Source organism: Coregonus clupeaformis, chromosome 24 (assembly GCF_020615455.1).
Source record: "Coregonus clupeaformis isolate EN_2021a chromosome 24, ASM2061545v1, whole genome shotgun sequence".
NCBI lineage: Eukaryota > Metazoa > Chordata > Actinopteri > Salmoniformes > Salmonidae > Coregonus > Coregonus clupeaformis.
Window position 1 is genome coordinate 17474924 of NC_059215.1, and position 21206 is coordinate 17496129.

At 47.1% G+C, this 21206-nt stretch overlaps 1 protein-coding gene across 4 annotated transcripts in view; it reads right to left on the reverse strand.

Annotated features, from left to right (window-relative positions):
- The window catches only part of LOC121537905 (low-density lipoprotein receptor-related protein 1-like), a 211359-nt gene that overhangs the window by 68812 nt on the left and 121341 nt on the right, over window positions 1-21206 (reverse strand). For 2 of the 4 annotated variants that reach the window (XM_045207075.1, XM_045207073.1), the window contains exons 22-34: window positions 18584-18766; window positions 17356-17553; window positions 16949-17194; window positions 16217-16414; window positions 11601-11805; window positions 6913-7077; window positions 6480-6724; window positions 2499-2630; window positions 2027-2254; window positions 1573-1747; window positions 1090-1184; window positions 525-677; window positions 169-309 (exon numbers count right to left, since the gene is read on the reverse strand). In XM_045207075.1, the coding sequence (XP_045063010.1) occupies window positions 169-309; window positions 525-677; window positions 1090-1184; window positions 1573-1747; window positions 2027-2254; window positions 2499-2630; window positions 6480-6724; window positions 6913-7077; window positions 11601-11805; window positions 16217-16414; window positions 16949-17194; window positions 17356-17553; window positions 18584-18766 (2364 nt within the window). Of the gene's footprint in view, window positions 1-162; window positions 310-524; window positions 678-1089; window positions 1185-1572; window positions 1748-2026; window positions 2255-2498; window positions 2631-6479; window positions 6725-6912; window positions 7078-11600; window positions 11806-16216; window positions 16415-16948; window positions 17195-17355; window positions 17554-18583; window positions 18767-21206 lie in introns of all 4 variants that reach the window. The other 2 variants (XM_045207074.1, XM_045207072.1) reach the window with 1 other exon arrangement.

Below are 21206 nucleotides of genomic sequence, written 5' to 3' on the forward strand. Positions count from 1 at the left end.
CAGTCAAAAACAAAAACATTTATTATTCATTCAGTTGCATAGTGTCATTCATTCATTCATTAACTTATCTCAGTTTTACCTGGTAAGTTGGTAAGTGTGACATCATAAGTGTGACATCGTCAGTGTGGCATCCTCAGTGTGACATCATCAGTGATATCCTACCTGTACCTGTCTGCATGCTCTCGTTGTAGATCTTCATGTGCATCATGGGAGAAGTGTTGTTACGTAGCACCTTCCAGTTCCCCCCGTCACTCTTATCACAGGTCCCTATCTGGTCTGTACCCTGGTCGGCCCACCACAGCTTGTCCCCTACACACACACACACACACACACACACACACACACACACACACAATGGCCTCAAGCTCAAGCTTCAAGAAAATGTTCTCTCTCATGTAATCAATTGACAATAAAGCTTTTTCTAATCGAATTGAACACACACACTATCTCTCAAAGACACAACAGACAGGTATTTAAAGACACAATATTGGGTTGACGGATAACACTAAAGCAGGACACCTTACCCATGATGGCCAGAGCGGAGGCCTTGGTCAGTTTGCCTGGTTTGACCCCGTCCAGGACCTCCATGCCTGAGCCGTCCAGCTTACAGCGACTGATGGTGCCGTTCCCTGAGCTAACCCAGTACAGCTGCTCACTGTCGTAGTCTACAGACAGGCCTGGAGGGGACAGAAAGGATACAGTTAGCACAACACGATCACAGTCACAATCTTTCTCTCTTTCACACAGTCTATGTCGTAGTCTATGGACAGGCCTGGAGGGGACAAATAGGACAGACCTCTCTCTCTCTCTCTCTCTCTCTCTCTCTCTCTCTCTCTCTCTCTCTCTCTCTCTCTCTCTCTCTCTCTCTCTCTCTCTCTCTCTCTCTCTCTCTCTCTCTCTCTCTCTCTCTCTCTCTCTCTCTCTCTCTCTCTCTCTCTCTGACAGAAAGGGAACATAATAAGCACAACACAATCACAGTCACACCATGTATCTCTCCCTTTCTCTGTCACTCTGGCTCTCACTTTCTTTCACTCTCGTTCACGCTCTCAGCATTGTTCTACACCACATTGTTAGCGTTCACCCACTCACCTATAGGGCTCCTCTGATTGGTGAAGAGCGTGGTACGGTTGCTGCCATCCATGTTGGCCATACTGATGTTGTCCCCATCAGTCCAGTACAGCTTTCTGGAGAAGGACACACACATGATGGCAATAAGGCCAGAGGGGGTGTGGTATATGGCCAACATACCACGGCTAAGGGCTGCTCTTACACACAACGCAACATGGAGTCCCTGGATACAGCCCTTAGCAGTGGTATATTGGCCATATATCACAAACCCCCGAGGTGCCTTATTGCTATTATAAACTGGTTACCAACGTAATATAATAAATGTTTTGTCATACACGTGATATACCACGGCTGTCAGCCAATCAGCATTCAGGGTTCGAACCATCCAGTTTATAATATACATCAAGCTTGGTTTGACTGTCACACGACTGAAATCACAATGACAACATCAACGTGCATGTGTGTATATGTGTGCGGGCCTGTGTGTATGCGTATCCCACTCACCCCAGTATAGGGTGCAGGACCAGACAGTGGGGTTTGTCAAGACCCTGGATGACAGCGTTCTTAAAGGATCCGTCCAGTCTGGCCACATTGATCTGCTTCTTATTGGCATCATAGCTGGTCCAGAACAGGTTCCTAGACACCCAGTCTACTGCCAGACCATGGGCGTTGGGCAGGTCTGAAAAAACAAGCACACATACAGGCAATATTAACTAAACCACTAACTACATTAAATAAACTAATTCTTTGATCCAACATTTGCCCAGTGGATTCCAAAGCAGTATTTGTTTTCTTTCAAAGACTTTAGCTGCTCTTCATTGAACTTGCCTTGAACTTTGGAACTTATAGTCTTAAAGGTGCAAACCTCGCACACCTGGCACTCCAAAAATATATTTGAAAGAAAACAAGTACTATTTGGGAACTCAGGTCTGATACCAAGCTAAAGTGGGCTTCCTACCAGCAGACACCACAGTCTCCACTCCAGTCCCATTGATGAAGGCTCTCTTGATGGTCTGGGTTCGGACATCTGACCAGTAGATACGGTTCTCCAGAGCATCATAGTCCACCACAGTCACGTTGTCTATGTCTGGCACGGTGAAGGAGATGATGTAATTATAGTAGGGGTTGTCTATGTCCACTCCCCTTATCTCTATCTGACGGGCATACAGCAGGAACTGACGGGACTCTGGTAGGGGAGAGAATGGAAGAGACAAGGGATACAGTGGAAGGGTTACTATCAACACATCACAAAGTCACACACATTCAGACCCAGTTCCAGCCCAGTGGTCATCGCTCAGACCCATTGGTCATCGCTCAGACCCATTGGTCATCGCTCAGACCCATTGGTCATCGCTCAGACCCATTGGTCATCACTCAGACCCATTGGTCATCACTCAGCCCTCTGAGTATGTGTGTGTGTTGCTTCCTACCTTTGCAGGTGCGTTTGTCGGCCTGGAGCTTCATGAGGTGAGGGCAGGCACAGGAGAAGGTCTGGTTGTAGCTGATCAGACACAGGTGAGAACAGGGGCTCTGCCCATCAGCGGTGGCACAAGGGTTAGGAGCTGAGGGAGAGAGGGGAAGAAGAAATGTTAACCAGTGTGATCATCTCTCTCCTTGTGTTAACCACTGTGATCAGCTATCTCCTTGAGTTAACCACTGTGATCATCTATCTCCTTGTGTTAACCACTGTGATCATCTCTCTCCTTGTGTTAACCACTGTGATCAGCTCTCTCCTTGTGCTAACCACTGTGATCAGATCTCTCCTTGTGTTAACCACTGTGATCAGCTCTCTCCTTGTGTTAACCACTGTGATCAGCTCTCTCCTTGTGTTAACCACTGTGATCAGCTCTCTCCTTGTGTTAACCACTGTGATCATCTATCTCCTTGTGTTAACCACTGTGATCATCTCTCTCCTTGTGTTAACCACTGTGATCAGCTCTCTCCTTGTGTTAACCACTGTGATCAGCTCTCTCCTTGTGTTAACCACTGTGATCAGCTCTCTCCTTGTGTTAACCACTGTGATCAGCTCTCTCCTTGTGTTAACCACTGTGATCAGATCTCTCCTTGGGCTAACCACTGTGATCAGCTCTCTCCTTGTGTTAACCACTGTGATCAGCTCTCTCCTTGTGTTAACCACTGTGATCAGCTCTCTCCTTGTGCTAACCACTGTGATCAGCTCTCTCCTTGTGCTAACCACTGTGATCAGCTCTCTCCTTGTGCTAACCACTGTGTGATCAGCTCAGGGCCAAGTCTGCCTCTATTAACCACTGACTGACTAACTAACAGTAACAGCTCAGGGACACCTACAGTATAGTAGGCCACTGGTCACTATATACATGGAGTACCCATGTCACATCATATAGTGTAAGACGCCATATGACTGGACATCTAGGCCACTGGACATCTATACTGTATATAGAGTATGTCACAACAATATATTCTGAGTGTACAGAACATTAAGAACACCTGCTCTTTCCATGACATAGACTTACCAGGTGAATCCAGGTGAAAGCTATGATCCCTTATTGATTCCACTTGATAAATCCACACCAATCAGTGTAGATGAAGGGGAGGAGACAGGTTAAATAAGGATTTTTAAGCCTTGAGACAATTGAGACATGGATTGTGTATATGTGCCATTCAGAGGGTGAATGGGCGAGACAAAATATTTAAGTGCCTTTGAAGGTATGGTAATAGGTGCCAGGGGCATTGGTTTGTGTGCTGGGTTTTTCAACGCTCAACAGTTTCCTGTGTGTATCAATAAGGTACACCCCCCCCCCCAAATGATCCAGCCAACTTGACACAACTATGGGAAGCATTGGAGTCAACATGGGCCAGGATTCCTGTGAAACGTTTTCGACACCTTATAGAGTCCATGCCCCGACGAATTGAGGCTGTTCTGAGGGCAAAAGGGGTGCAACTCAATATTAGAAAGGTGTTCCTAATGTTTTGTCCACTCAGTGTATAATGAGTTAGTCACACCACATGATAAGCGGTCTCAATATGTCTACAGAGTGTGTCTTCAAGATCAACACAACCTATCTAAGCCCAGATCAACACAACCTGGATCAACACAACCTATCTAAATCCAGATCAACACAATCTATCTAATCCCAGATCAACACAACCTATCTAATCCCAGATCAACACAATTTATCTAATCCCAGACCAACACAATCTCTCTAAGCCCAGATCAACACAACCTGGATCAACACAACCTATCTAAGCCCAGATCAATACAACCTATCTAAGCCCAGATCAATACAACCTATCTAAACCCAGTTGGTCTTGGCCACCATATATACTGTCTACTGCACATCAGGGATGGGCAACGTTGATGGGGGTGGGGGCCACCAAAAATCTGAACTCATCATGAGTTGCCGCAGTTGCTTGCGGTGCCCCCCGGCCGGTAATTCAACCATGATAACAAGTTTAGATAGCTGGTCGCTAAACTAATTTAGCAATCTAAAACATTTTAGCTGACCTGAGCTAATTGATTATCAGTGACTGACATAACAAGAGGAAAACTGCTGAAGAACCAAATTTCAAAATTGCACCTTGTGTATTCTACTATTGAGTCTAAAATGCCAAATACTGCAGTGTGTGGCCTTTATTATCCACAGCGTGTGTGTGTGATTCACAAGATCATGGAGGCAACACAACACATGGGACAGTAGTGAAAGGTCAGTTGTCTGAGGGGAGTTGAGTGTTTGGATTCAGCAGGTCTGGAGTCTAGTGTACCACTCAGTCATGCCCTTTCATTCAACACTGCACCAGTGTGTGTCCCAGTCCAGTTACAGTAGCAGTAAGAGTGGCTTGTGTGTGTCGGCGTGCATGCGTGCGTGTGTACGTTGTCTTCAGAAAGTATTCACACCCCTTGACTCTTCCCCACATTTTGTTACGTTACAACCTGAATTTAAAATTGATTAAATTGAGATGTTTTGTCACTGGCCTACACACAATACCCCATCATGTCAAAGTGAAATTGTGTTTTCCAACATTTTTCCAAATTAATAAAAATGAAAAGCTGAAATGTCTTGAGTCAATAAGTATTCAACTCCTTTGTTATGGCAAGTCTAAATGAGTTCAGGAGGAAAGATTGGCTTAACAAGTCACAAGTTGCATGGACTCCCTCATCTCTGTACCCAACACATACAATTATCTGTAAGGTCCCTCAGTTGAGCAGATTCAACCACAAAGACCATGGAGGTTTTCCAATGCCTCGCAAAGAAGGGCACCTATTGGTTGATTGGCAAAAAAAAAAAAAAGCAGACATTGAATATCCCTTTGAGTATGGTGAAATGATTAATTACACTTTGCACTAAAAATATATAGGCGTCCTTCCTAACTCTGTTGCCGGAGAGGAAGGAAACCACTCAGGGATTTCACCATGAGGCCAATGGTGACTTTAAAACAGTTACAGATTTGAATGGCTGTGATAGAAGAAAACTGAGGATGGATCAACAACATTATAGTTACTCCACAATACTAACCTAATTGACAGAGTGAAAAGAAAAAAGCCTGTACAGAATACAAATATTCCAAAACATGCATCCTGTTTGCAAGAAGGCACTAAAGTAATACTGCAACAAATGTGGCAAAGCAATTAACTTTTTGTCCTGAATACAAAGTGTTATGTTTGGGGCAAATCCAATACAACACATTACTGAGTACCACTCTCCATATTTTCAAGCATAGTGGTGGCTGCATCATGTTATGGGTATGCTTGTAATCGTTAAGGACTGGGGAGTTTTTTAGAATAAAAAAAAACGGAATGGAGCTAAGCACAGACAAAATCCTAGAGGAAACTCTGGTTCAATCTGCTTTCCACCAGACACTGGGAGATGAATTCACCTTTCAGCAGGACAATAACCTAAAACACAAGGCCAAATCTACACTGGAGTTGCTTACCAAGAAGACAGCGAATGTTCCCAAGTGGCCGAGTTACAATTTTGGCTTAAATCTTCTTGAAACTCTAAGGCAAGACCTAAAAATGTTTGTCTAGCAATGATCAACAACCAATTTGACAAAGCCTGAAGAATTTTGAAAATAATAATGGGTAAATGTTGCTCAATCCAGGTGTTGAAAGCTCTTAGAGACATACCCAGAAAGACTCACAGCTGTAATCACTACCAAAGGTGCTTCTACAAATTATGGACTCAGGAGTGTGAGTACTTATGTAAATGAGATATTTCTGTATTTCATTTTCTTAAATTTGCAAAAAATGTCTAAAAATATGTTTTCACTGTCATTATGGGGTATTGTGTGTAGATGGATGAGAAAATAAATATATTTAATCAATTTTGAATTCAGGCTGTAACAACAAAATGTAGAATAAGTCAAGGGGTATGAATACTTTCTGAAGGCAATGTACGTATTAATGTAAGCGTCCGTCCGTCCGTGTGACCTACCCTGGGGCTGTCTGGATGGATGATACACCTGCAGGTCAAAGGGTTGTGTGTTGGTGCGTTGGACCACGGTTACGTTGTTGCCGGTCCACTTGTTAGCCTTGGCCAAGGTGTTGGTCCTCCAGTCTGTCCAGTACACCTCTCCTCCGTACATGGTGACAGCAAAGGGATGAGACAGGTACTCATGACCCCTCAGCACCTCGATCAGACCAGAGCCGTCATACAGAGCAGAGTAGATGGCATCAGACCTGGGGAGAGAGCATTTATGAGGTGAGTGGGTGAGGGTGTGTGTGTGTCTGTGTGTGTGTGTGTGTGTGTGTGTGTGTGTGTGTGTGTGTGTGTGTGTGTGTGTGTGTGTGTGTGTGTGTGTGTGTGTGTGTGTGTGTGTGTGTGTGTGTGTGTGTGTGTGTGTCTGTAGTAAGGAGAGCAACAGTACCTGGCATCGATCCAGACAATGCGTCTCTCCATATAGTCTACAGTTAGTCCGTTTGGCCAGCCACCGCTGCCAGTCTCTTTGTGGATAGTCCTCCTGGCCTCACCACTCATAGATGCTGCCTCTATCCTGGGCAAGCTGGCATCCCAGTCTGTCCAGAACAGAATACTAGACACACAGACAAAGAGAACAAAGAGAAACACACATTCAATAATATTCAGCAGCATTATGTCATACATACAGTATGAGAGTGTGAAGAGGTACTACAGAACTCTATGGAATCCCATTATAGCTCTTTGGTATCTGTTTTACATTTACATTTTAGTCATTTGGGCTCCCGAGTGGCGCAGTGGTATAAGGCACTGCATCTCAGTGCTTGAGGCGTCACTACAGACCCCCTGGTTCGATTCCAGGCTGTATCACAACCGGCCGTGATTGGGAGTCCCATAGGGCGGCGCACAATTGGCCCAGCGTCGTTCGGGTTTGGCCGGTGTAGGCCGTCATTGTAAATAATAATTTGTTCTTAACTGACTTGCCTAGTTAAATAAAGGTTAAAAAAAAACATTTAGCAGACGCTCTTATCCAGAGCGACTTACAGTTAGTGAGTGCATACATTTATTTTTATTTTTTCATACTGGCCCCCCGTGGGAATCAAACCCACAACCCTGGCGTTGCAAACGCCATGCTCTACCAACTGAGCTACATCCCTGCCGGCCATTCCCTCCCCTACCCTGGACGACGCTAGTTCTATGGTATCGGTTCTATGGTATCTGTTCTATGGTTGTATAGTATCTGTTCTATGGTTCCATGGTATCTCTACCCATCGCATGGGTCCAGTGTGCTGGCCCTGGGGTGCTTCACCTACCCCAGCTAGGTGGTCGTCATGGTCCTATTATCTACTCTCCACAGTTCTATAGACGGGTAAACTCACAACGTAGCGAAAAACAATGCGTGCGCTTCAATGGGGCAGAAGTCTGTGTGTTGTTGTGATTCTGAACGGTCAGATAGCTAGCAACAATGACGAGATGCTGCCATGTGGGGAATCGTAGGTGGCTCGTTTCAGCTCATTGTATCTTGTTATTGATAACATGTCTGGTTTTGATGTTTTTTTGACTGATGTCACGTTCTATGCTAATATGGCAAAAGTTTGCTAACTAGCTAACCGATAACTGTAATGATGTACAGTGGGAAAAAAAAGTATTTAGTCAGCCACCAATTGTGCAAGTTCACCCACTTAAAAAGATGAGAGAGGCCTGTAATTTTCATAATAGGTACACGTCAACTATGACAGACAAAATGAGATTTTTTTTCTCCAGAAAATCACATTGTAGGATTTTTAATGAATTTATTTGCAAATTATGGTGGAAAATAAGTATTTGGTCAATAACAAAAGTTTCTCAATACTTTGTTATATACCCTTTGTTGGCAATGACACAGGTCAAACGTTTTCTGTAAGTCTTCACAAGGTTTTCACACACTGTTGCTGGTATTTTGGCCCATTCCTCCATGCAGATCTCCTCTAGAGCAGTGATGTTTTGGGGCTGTCGCTGGGCAACACAGACTTTCAACTCCCTCCAAAGATTTTCTATGGGGTTGAGATCTGGAGACTGGCTAGGCCACTCCAGGACCTTGAAATGCTTCTTACGAAGCCACTCCTTCATTGCCCGGGCGGTGTGTTTGGGATCATTGTCATGCTGAAAGACCCAGCCACGTTTCATCTTCAATGCCCTTGCTGATGGAAGGAGGTTTTCACTCAAAATCTCACAATACATGGCCCCATTCATTCTTTCCTTTACACGGATCAGTCGTCCTGGTCCCATTGCAGAAAAACAACCCCAAAGCATGATGTTTCCACCCCCATGCTTCACAGTAGGTATGGTGTTCTTTGGATGCAACTCAGCATTCTTTGTCCTCCAAACACGACGAGTTGAGTTTTTACCAAAAAGTTCTATTTTGGTTTCATCTGACCATATGACATTCTCCCAATCCTCTTCTGGATCATCCAAATGCACTCTAGCAAACTTCAGACAGGCCTGGATATGTACTGGCTTAAGCAGGGGACACGTCTGGCACTGCAGGATTTGAGTCCCTGGCGGCGTAGTGTGTTACTGATGGTAGGTTTGTTACTTTGGTCCCAGCTCTCTGCAGGTCATTCACTAGGTCCCCCTGTGTGGTTCTGGGATTTTTTCCTCACCGTTCTTGTGATCATTTTGACCCCACGGGGTGAGATCTTGCGTGGAGCCCCAGATCGAGGGAGATTATCAGTGGTCTTGTATGTCTTCCATTTCTAATAATTGCTCCCACAGTTGATTTCTTCAAACCAAGCTGCTTACCTATTGCAGATTCAGTCTTCCCAGCCTGGTGCAGGTCTACAATTTTGTTTCTGGTGTCCTTTGACAGCTCTTTGGTCTTGGCCATAGTGGAGTTTGAAGTGTGACTGTTTGAGGTTGTGGACAGGTGTCTTTTATACTGATAACAAGTTCAAACAGGTGCCATTAATACAGGTAATGAGTGGAGGACAGAGGAGCCTCTTAAAGAAGAAGTTACAGGTCTGTGAGAGCCAGAAATCTTGCTTGTTTGTAGGTGACCAAATACTTATTTTCCACCATAATTTGCAAATAAATTCATAAAAAATCCTACAATGTGATTTTCTGGATTTTTTTTCTCATTTTGTCTGTCATAGTTGACGTGTACCTATGATGAAAATTACAGGCCTCTCTCATCTTTTTAAGTGGGAGAACATTCACAATTGGTGGCTGACTAAATACTTTTTCCCCCCACTGTATTTGAGAGACATCAAGTGCTCATTGTGGAAATGTATTTACAGTGGGGAGAACAAGTATTTGATACACTGCCGATTTTGCAGGTTTTCCTACTTACAAAGCATGTAGAAAATCACATTGTATGATTTTTAAGTAATTAATTTGCATTTTATTGCATGACATAAGTATTTGATCACCTACCAACCAGTAAGAATTCCGTCTCTCACAGACCTGTTAGTTTTTCTTTAAGAAGCCCTCCTGTTCTCCACTCATTACCTGTATTAACTGCACCTGTTTGAACTCGTTACCTGTATAAAAGACACCTGTCCACACACTCAATCAAACAGACTCCAACCTCTCCACAATGGCCAAGACCAGAGAGCTGTGTAAGGACATTAGGGATAAAATTGTAGACCTGCACAAGGCTGGGATGGGCTACAGGACAATAGGCAAGCAGCTTGGTGAGAAGGCAACAACTGTTGGCGCAATTATTAGAAAATGGAAGAAGTTCAAGATGACGGTCAATCACCCTCGGTCTGGGGCTCCATGCAAGATCTCACCTCGTGGGGCATCAATGATCTTGAGGAAGGTGAGGGATCAGCCCAGAACTACACGGCAGGACCTGGTCAATGACCTGAAGAGAGCTGGGACCACAGTCTCAAAGAAAACCATTAGTAACACACTACGCCGTCATGGATTAAAATCCTGCAGCGCACACAAGGTCCCCCTGCTCAAGCCAGCGCATGTCCAGGCCCGTCTGAAGTTTGCCAATGATCATCTGGATGATCGTGGTCTGATGAGACAAAAATAGAGCTTTTTGGTCTAAACTCCACTCGCCGTGTTTGGAGGAAGAAGAAGGATGAGTACAACCCCAAGAACACCATCCCAACCGTGAAGCATGGAGGTGGAAACATCATTCTTTGGGGATGCTTTTCTGCAAAGGGGGACAGGACGACTGCACCATATTGAGGGGAGGATGGATGGGGCCATGTATCGCGAGATCTTGGCCAACAACCTCCTTCCTCAGTAAGAGCATTGAAGATGGGTCGTGGCTGGGTCTTCCAGCATGACAACGACCGAAACACACAGCCAGGGCAACTAAGGAGTGGCTCCGTAAGAAGCATCTCAAGGTCCTGGAGTGGCCTCAGCCAGTCTCCAGACCCTGAACCCAATAGAAAATCATTGAGGGAGCTGAAAGTCCGTATTGCCCAGCGACAGCCCCCGAAACCTGAAGGATCTGGAGAAGGTCTGTATGGAGGACTGGGCCAAAATCCCTGCTGCAGTGTGTGCAAACCTGATCAAGACCTACAGGAAACGTTATGATCTCTGTAATTGCAAACAAAGGTTTCTGTACCAAATATTAAGTTCTGCTTTTCTGATGTATCAAATACTTATGTCATGCAATAAAATGCAAATGAATTACTTAAAAATCATACAATGTGATTTTCTGGATTTTTGTTTTAGATTCCGTCTCTCACAGTTGAAGTGTACCTATGATAAAAATTACAGACCTCTACATGCTTTGTAAGTAGGAAAACCTGCAAAATCGGCAGTGTATCAAATACTTGTTCTCCCCACTGTATGTTTTCAATAAACACTGGAGACGAAATATGGTTTAATGTTGTCAAGAATCTAAGCCAACCACGTCTTTTTGCCCCATAGTTGAGCACGTGTCGGTTTTGTTGCTAAACAACCAACCCGTCTATACTAATCTATGCTTTACTGTTCTATACTAATCTACACTTTACTGTTCTATACTAATCTACGCTTTACTGTTCTATACTAATCTACACTTTACTGTTCTATACTAATCTACGCTTTACTGTTCTATACTAATCTACACTTTACTGTTCTTTGCTAATCTACGCTTTACTGTTCTATACTAATCTACACTTTACTGTTCTGTAATCTATAGTTTTGTTTCCTCACCCGTCTCTGGGGTCGAGGGCGATGGCCCGTGGGTGCTCCACCTCACCAGCCAGTAGAGTGGTCCTCATGGTTCCGTCCAGTTTGGCCACCTCTATCTGATCCAGGTTACTCTCCACCCAGTAGATGTTCCCTGCTATCCAGTCCACAGCCAGCCCTTCTGGAGTGGCCAGGCCATACTGGATCACCACCTCGAAACTGGTCAGAGCTGGAGGGGGTAGAGGGGGGATGGAGGGGAGGAGAGAGGGGAAGGGTATGAGATGGGAGATAGAAGATGGCTGGTTTAGTGCCTTGCATGGGAAATTGAAGATTTGTTTGACACTCCTATCACTGACCTCAATACACAGAAGAAAAAATGTATTCGATGAGATTTGAAGAAAATAACCTGATTAGATAGCTCTTGATAATGGACATGACAGAAATGGGACCCAGTGAACCAAGCTGTATTAGAGCTTTCTGCAATGGGGCAATATTTGCTGAAGTAATACAATATGTCTGTCTAGCTCATGTCAAAAGACAGCAGCTAGAGACTAACTCCATCCAGCAGCACGCATGTTTAACTGCAGCAAACCGCTGACAAACTGAGAGGACTGTTTAGAATTCCTTCTCTGTGGAATCAGAATCAGTCAGTGGCATGGCACGCACTGTTTGTCTGTCAGTGGGGGGTTTCTAGTGTGGGGTTTCTAGTGTGGGGTTTCTAGTGTGGGGTTTCTAGTGTGGGGTTTCTAGCGGGGGGTTTCTAGTGGGGGTTTCTAGTGGGGGGTTTCTAGTGGAGGGTTTCTAGTGGAGGGTTTCTAGCGGGGGGTTTCTAGTGGGGGGTTTCTAGTGGGGGGTTTCTAGTGGGGGGTTTCTAGTGTGGGGTTTCTAGTGGGGGGTTTCTAGTGGGGGGTTTCTAGTGGAGGGTTTCTAGCGGGGGGTTTCTAGTGTTGGGTTTCTAGTGGAGGGTTTCTAGCGGGGGGTTTCTAGTGGGGGGTTTCTAGTGTGAGGTTTCTAGTGGGGGGTTTCTAGTGGGGGGTTTCTAGTGTGGGGTTTCTAGTGTGGGGTTTCTAGTGGGGGGTTTCTAGCAACACTTTGCTAAAAAAAACAGAACATAGGTGGCGATTTCTGGGAACCCCCCACACACACACACACACACACACCTCTCCATCTCCCCAATATGCACTTGTGCAGCTATCCCTCTCTGTTCTCAGAAAAGCCTGGGACCCCAATGAAAGCTAAGCAGTAATGGTGTACAGCTGATGATTCTGTGGAGCGTCATTAGAGCATTAGAGGGAGAGGGCCTCTTCACAGCTTGGTTGTTGTTATACTGCTGGAACCACAGTTGGCTCTTTTGTTTGTTGTTGGCAGTACACAGTGACCATGTTTGCCCCACAGTTTAGAAGCTGCTGAACGCTGAATCGTCTTCAATCAGAAGCCGCAGGGACTGATCTATGGCTTGGACACAATGTCTCGTAGGAGGGTTGTATTTAGGAGGGGTGGGAGGGGGGCAGGGATCAGGGAGTGGAATGTAATGTAGTGTCTCCTACGCTACGCCGCAGTGTGTGTCTGTGTGTGAGTGAGTGCCTGTTTGTGGTGTGTGTGTGTGTGTGTGTGTGTGTGTGTGTGTGTGTGTGTGTGTGTGTGCGTGTGTGTTCTCTGGCCAAGGCTGGCTGCAGTCACGCAACGGACGGTGAGACAAATGGGAAGAGACAAAGCCTTTTGTTCGGGAAAAGTACATTCACTCAGAAAAAGTACTTTCTTTGTGTAACCTATTTTTTTGTCCTAAGAGCGAAAACATAGTCCTTTCTACTGGCTGATGTAAGACCAAGTAGACAAGTAGAGCTTTGGACATGCTAGTGATGGGTTTTCCACAATAATCTTCTGCCACTACCCTTGTCTCTTTGTGATATGGCTGCCTCATAATAGAATAAAAAAAGATACAGCAGAAAAGACACAGAATCACCCAAAATATAAAGAGACGCTTAACCCCTCACCTCCCTCCTAACCCTCACCTCCCTCCTAACCCTCACCTCCCTCCTAACCCTCACCTCCCTCCTAACCCCTCACCTCCCTCCTAACCCCTCACCTCCCTCCTAACCCTCACCTCCCTCCTAACCCTCACCTCCCTCCTAACCCCTCACCTCCATCCTAACCCCTCATCTCCCTCCTAACCCTCACCTCCCTCCTAACCCCTCACCTCCATCCTAACCCTCACCTCCCTCCTAACCCCTCACCTCCCTCCTAACCCTCACCTCCCTCCTAACCCCTCACCTCCCTCCTAACCCCTCACCTCCCTCCTAACCCTCACCTCCCTCCTAACCCCTCACCTCCCTCCTAACCCTCACCTCCCTCCTAACCCCTCACCTCCCTCCTAACCCCTCACCTCCCTCCTAACCCTCACCTCTCTCCTAACCCTCACCTCTCTCCTAACCCCTCACCTCCCTCCTAACCCTCACCTCCCTCCTAACCCCTCACCTCCCTCCTAACCCCCTCACCCCTCCTAACCCCTCACCTCCATCCCTAACCCCTCACCTCCTCCTAACCCTCACCTCTCTCCTAACCCTCACCTCCCTCCTAACCCCTCACCTCCCTCCTAACCCCCTCACCTCCCTCCTAACCCTCACCTCCCTCCCTTACCCCTCACCTCCCTCCTAACCCTCACCTCCTCCCAACCCCTCCTCCCTCCTAACCCCTCACCTCCCTTCTAACCCTCACCTCCCTCCTAACCCCTCCCTCCCTCCTAACCCTCACCTCTCCTAACCCTCACCTCTCTCCCTAACCCCTCACCTCCCTCCTAACCCTCACCTCCCTCCTAACCCCTCACCTCCCTCCTAACCCTCACCTCCCTCCTAACCCCTCACCTCCATCCTAACCCCTCACCTCCCTCCTAACCCTCACCTCTCTCCTAACCCTCACCTCCCTCCTAACCCTCACCTCCTCCTAACCCCTCACCTCCCTCCTAACCCTCACCTCCCTCCTTACCCCTCACCTCCCTCCTAACCCCTCACCTCCTCCTAACCCCTCACCTCCCTCCTAACCCTCACCTCCCCTTCTAACCTCACCTCCCTCCTAACCCCTCACCTCCCTCCTAACCCTCACCTCCCTCCTAACCCTCACCTCCCTCCTAACCCTCACCTCCCTCCTAACCCCTCACCTCCCTCCTAACCCCCACCTCCCTCCTAACCCTCACCTCCCTCCTAACCCTCACCTCCCTCCTAACCCTCACCTCCCTCCTAACCCCTCACCTCCCTCCTAACCCTCACCTCCCTCCTAACCCCTCACCTCCCTCCTAACCCCTCACCTCCCTCCTAACCCTCACCTCCCCTCCTAACCCTCACCTCCCTCCTAACCCACACCTCCCTCCTAACCCTCACCTCCCTCCTAACCCTCACCTCCATCCTAACCCCTCATCTCCCTCCTAACCCTCACCTCCCTCCTAACCCCTCACCTCCCTCCTAACCCTCACCTCCCTCCTAACCCCTAACCCCTCACCTCCCTCCTAACCCCTCACCTCCCTCCTAACCCTCACCTCCCTCCTAACCCTCACCTCCCTCCTAACCCCTCACCTCCATCCTAACCCCTCATCTCCCTCCTAACCCTCACCTCCCTCCTAACCCCTCACCTCCCCCAACCCTCACCCTCCCTCCTAACCCTCACCTCCCTCCTAACCCCTCACCTCCCTCCTAACCCCTCACCTCCCTCCTAACCCTCACCTCCCTCCTAACCTCACCTCCTCCTAACCCTCACCTCCCTCCTAACCCCTCACCTCTCTCCTAACCCTCACCTCTCTCCTAACCCCTCACCTCCCTCCTAACCCTCACCTCCCTCCTAACCCCTCACCTCCCTCCTAACCCTCACCTCCCTCCTAACCCCTCACCTCCATCCTAACCCCTCACCTCCCTCCTAACCCTCACCTCTCTCCTAACCCTCACCTCCCTCCTAACCCCTCACCTCCCTCCTAACCCCTCACCTCCCTCCTCACCCTCACCTCCTCCTAACCCTCACCTCCCTCCTCCCCCTCACCTCCCTCCTAACCCTCACCTCCCTCCTAACCCCTCACCTCCCTCCTCACCCTCACCTCCCTCCTAACCCTCACCTCCCTCCTACCCTCACCTCCCTCCTAACCCTCACCTCCTCCTAACCCCTCACCTCCCTCCTAACCCTCACCTCCCTCCTAACCCTCACCTCCCTCCCAACCCCTCACCTCCCTCCTAACCCTCACCTCCCTCCTAACCCCTCACCTCCCTCCTAACCCTCACCTCCCTCCTAACCCTCACCTCCCTCCTAACCCCTCACCTCCCTCCTAACCCTCACCTCCCTCCTAACCCCTCACCTCCCTCCTAACCCTCACCTCCCTCCTAACCATCACCTCCCTCCTAAGACAGGAGAAAGAGCTTTCGACACAGTGATGTATTTGCCAGAACAATCTTCTACCATTATCCTTTTCATTTTCCTAATAATAAGTCATAGTAGTTATCTTCATTTTAGATCTTTAAGAACGCAGGACACTTCTTGTTTTTTTTAATGTATTTTATTTTATTTTGTCCCCTTATCCATTAATGTGTTGTATTCTCATGGATGTCAGTTTGTATTGACTGTTATGTGAGTGTAAATATCTGGAATAAATGGAGATACTTCACCTCCGTTGTCGGACAGTTTCCCGCGGTAGATCTTGTCCTCCACCACGTCAGTCCAGTAGAGGGTGTTCTGGCTGAGGTGGAAGTCCAGAGCGATGGTGTTCCTCAGGTTAGGCACCAGCACGCTGAACTCCCCCTTGTGGAGGTCAATACGACGGATCTCATGGCGGTTGGAGAAGATGATGAACGGCTTGAAAGGATCTGAGGGTAGACGTTTTTCCTGGTCAGGTTGTATAGTCAGACAGGAAACACTCAGGGCCCAACCATAACCACTGAGAGACCGGGTAGTACTACTGAGTAATACTGTAGCTTAGCCAAAGAGCAATATTTAGCAGAACTTCCCTAAACCACACATTCAATCATTATTTTCTCCATCTGATGTGTCCCACACCATCTCTTTTCTATTTCTCCACTACCTGACTCCCCACTTTCTTTACCCTCTTTCCCTCCCCTTCTCTCCTCTCCCCAAACCCCCCCCCATCCCCTAACCTGATCCCAACCCCAACCCCCCTTCTCACCGGTACTCTTGCAGCTCTCCATATCAGGCTCCAGTTCATATCCATTTTAGCAGGACCACACCTCTTTTCTAGTTCTCTACTACCTTACCCCCCCCCCCTCCCCTCCACCCTCCTCTCCCCTCCTCCCTACTCCTCCCTCCCCTCCCCTCCTCCCTCCTCTCCCTCCTCCCTCCTCTCCCCTCCTCTCCTCCCCTCCTCTCCCCTCCTCCCTTCTCACCAGTGCTCTTGCAGCTCTCCATATCTGTCTCCAGCTCCCAGCCCTCGTAGCAAGAACACTTGACGCTGCTCTTCTCCTGCTCACACTTCTGGCTGCACTTGAGGTGCTTGGCACAGAGGTTCATGATGTGGCAGGTCTTGTTGTCGGTGCCCAGCTCCATACCCAGGGGGCAGGAACACATGAAGCCTTTCCCAGGGACAATGGAGCAGTTGTGGCTGCAGCCGCCGTTGTCTATGGAGCACAGGTCTGTGGAAGGTAGAGAAGTCAAGAGCGAGAGGGGGGGGGGTAAATCAATTAGATGTGGCGTTAGAGGTCATTCCTACCTTGACTGAGGTGGTAGGGTTATGGGTAGGGAGAGTGAGTGAGTTAATGTGTGTTTGAAAGTGTGTGTGACAGTGTATTCATACCACAGAGTTTCTCGTCGGAGCCATCAGGGCAGTCGTCAGTGCCGTCACACAGCTTCTCAGCGGGCAGACAGACAGAGTCGTTGGTGGCACAGACATGGTGGGACAGCTTACACACCAACGCCTCACAGTTGTCCTCATCAGAATTGTCCTCACAGTCACTGTCCCCATCACACACCCAGGCCTTACTGATACAACGAGCTGGCGACAGGTCAGAGGGTAAAGGTCAGAAGTCACGTCTTACTAATACAACAGACTGAGGGGATACCCAGACAACATCACACCCAGGCCTTACTAATACAACAGGCTGAGGAGATAACCAGACAACATCACACCCAGGCCTTATTGATACAACAGGCTGAGGAGATAACCAGACAACATCACACCCAGGCCTTATTTATACAACAGGCTGAGGAGATAACCAGACAACATCACACCCAGGCCTTATTGATACAACAGGCTGAGGAGATAACCAGACAACATCACACCCAGGCCTTATTGATACAACAGGCTGAGGAGATAACCAGACAACATCACACCCAGGCCTTATTGATACAACAGGCTGAGGAGATAACCAGACAACATCACACCCAGGCCTTATTGATACAACAGGCTGAGGGACAATTAAACATCATGGCCACATGAAACATCTGGCAAGCGCAACTCTTACTAGAAAAACATAGATGCGCCCTTGAGATGGCTGATATGGCATGCTGTGTCTGCTGCTATGAAATAAATCGAAATAACTACAGTGATTCAGTCTGTTTGTGAGTGCTGCTGGCCGTGTTAATCCCCTGAGCATCCAGGGGTCATGCATGGGTCAACAAAGGGGTCAAAGGGTCAACCAAGGGGTCAAAGCCATCCTTGTTTTTAGAGAGCAGATGGTTGTCATATTCTTCACTACAAGCCCCTTGACATAACAAGCTCTCTTAAGTGATTGTGTGTGTGTGTGTGTGCGCGCGTGTGTGTGTCCGCCCAGACAATGCTTGCCCTAAGACAGGGCTATTATTTATGGCATGAATACTCCCTGACTTGTCACTGACTAATCTCATGAGGACAGAAAAGACCATGGCACACACCAGAGCCTTCACTTCCTGAATCCTAACTGACTGATCTGATTAGAACAATAAAGACCAAACACTCAGTTAGCCAATAGCAAAGAGGAAGAGACAGGACGAGAGAGTGGTTAGCCAATTGCACTTGAGGGCTGAAAAGGCCACCACACACTCACCAGAGTTCCTGCAGCTGAACTTGACAGCTGGGTCACACATGTGTGTCACTCCCTCACAGTCATTCTCATCACTCAGGTCCATGCAGTCTGTGTCCCCGTCACAGTGCCAGCGCATGGGGATGCACAGGCTGTCCATGCGACACTGGAACTCATCCACGTGGCAACCACCTGGAGGACGTGTTGCTAGGGAGACACATGGAGAGAGATCCGAGTTACATTCACATTTTTACATTTTAGTCATTTAGCATACGCTCTTATCCAGAGTGACTTACAGTTAGTACATTCATCTTAAGATAAATGGGTGAGACAACCACATATCACAGTAGTAGCCAATAGCAGAGTTAGCCAATAGCAGAGTTATCCAATAGCAGAGGGGAATAGAGCATGGTGAGCAACAAGTTAAGCGAAAGCACACTTTTATTAGGGAATCGAGAGAGCGAGAGCGAGAGCGAGAGATAGAGAGAGAGCGAGAGCGAGAGCGAGAGCGAGAGAGAGATGAGAGAGACAGAGAGAGTGCATAGAGCATTTATGGACAACAGTGTCTACCCAGAGAGTGACCCCTTAACAAAACTGGCCCAAAAACACAAGATAAAAATTAACACAAGTGATCTGACCCCAAGGGCAACATTTAGACAGCTGGAGGTGAGTAATAAGAACGTATACATCAACTATTGGCGGATTGAGTTCGAAGGTCAGAGAAAGATCCAGCTCAGCTGGTAGAGCACGGCGCTTGTAACGCCAAGGTAGTGGGTTCGATCCCCGGGACCACCCATACACAAAAATGTATGCACATATGACTGTAAGTCGCTTTGGATAAAAGCGTCTGCTAAATGGCTTATTATATTATTATTATTATAAAGATGGAATGCTACCGAACATTGGAAAGAGACTTCACTTTAGCTGATTACTTAACCCATGTAAAAGATCCCAAACAAAGAAAAACCTTAACCAACCTTAACCATTCAATAATAGTGGAAAAAACCTTCATAACACACAACTCCATTAAATATGGCAACCTAGGCCAGTTAGTCATTGACATGTAGGTCTGCAGGCTTAGACTGGGTTAAGTCTCCAGATGGTTCTCTGTAAAAAACAAGCAATTACTAAATGTTTTGTTCTGTTCTCACAGACATCATCGCCTGATATTAGAGGAAGATTAAGGATATCATTAAGGAAGTGGAATAATTAAATCCCTCCATGGCAAGGGTCAGCAGTTGGCATAGGGAAAAGGTCAAGGACCTATCCTAAGTGGAACACAATACATGAGAGAAGGGAACTGGGGAAGCCAATAGTTTTGTTTTTCTTCCCTAACTAATTACTTCCAGAGGGTTCGGTATGCATGCACGCACACACGCACACAGGCGCACACACACACACAAACAAACACACACACACACACACACACACACACACTCATACTAAGCACAGATCTCTCAGTTGGCCAAAAGTCCATGCTGGCCTCAATGTTTCGTGCTGGACTCAAAGACGCACACCTGCATGAGCACACACACATGCACACGCGCGCACACAAACACACACACTTCTCCCCTGTCATTCCAGGGCAGGCCAACTTCTAAGCAATTAACTCCTCTCTCAAATGCAAACTGAGTGCTGAAGAAAAAGAGAGAGAGAGTGTTAGAGAGAGTTAGCGAGAGAGCGAACGAGTTCGAGAGAGAGAGAGAGAGAGTTAGAGAGTCTGAGAGTTAGAGAGAGGGCTTTGGAAGCTCTGCCTGGCCTCCTCTGAACTCCGCCACAGCATCACAGCAAAGTCATTACCAGTAAGTCATTACCTAGTCATTACCAGTTAGTCATTACTGAGTCATTACCAGTTAGTCATTACAGAGTCATTACCGGTTAGTCATTACCTAGTCATTACCGGTTAGTCATTACCTAGTCATTACCGGTTAGTCATTACCTAGTCATTACCGGTTAGTCATTACCTAGTCATTATCGGTTAGTCATTACTGGTTAGTCTAGTTAGTCATTACCGGCTAGTCATTACTAGTTAGTCTAGTTAGTCATTACCGTTTAGTCATTACAGAGTCATTACCCCTTAGTAATTACAGAGTCATTACCCATTAGTAATTACAGAGTCATTAACCATTAGTCATTACAGAGTCATTACCCATTAGTCATTACAGAGTCATTACCCATTGGTAATTACAGAGTCATTACCCATTAGTCATTGCAGAGTCATTACCAGTTAGTCATTACAGAGTCCGTACCAGTTAGTCATTACCTAGTCATTACTTGTTAGTCATTACAGAGTTATTACCGGTTAGTCATTACCAAGCCCCTCACCGCCTCACCAGAGACACTGCTTACCTCTGGCCAGCTCTTCCAACTCCAGCCATTGTTTAGACTTCAGCTGACTTCACTTTCTTTTCAGGAATAGTATTTAAACTGAAGGGAAGTTGGACGTGACCAGCTATATTAAACAATACAACTGCACGATTTCAGCAAGCCATACTGAAGAGAGGCATTGTTAATGTTGAGGGGTGGATTTGTTTGAGATCTGTCTGAAAGCTCAGCTAACCGCAAAGCATAAACATATCCCTGAGAGCAGCAACATGAAGGATTAGTTTAATGTGATGTCCTGGTGGCTACGGGGCAGGCTGAGACA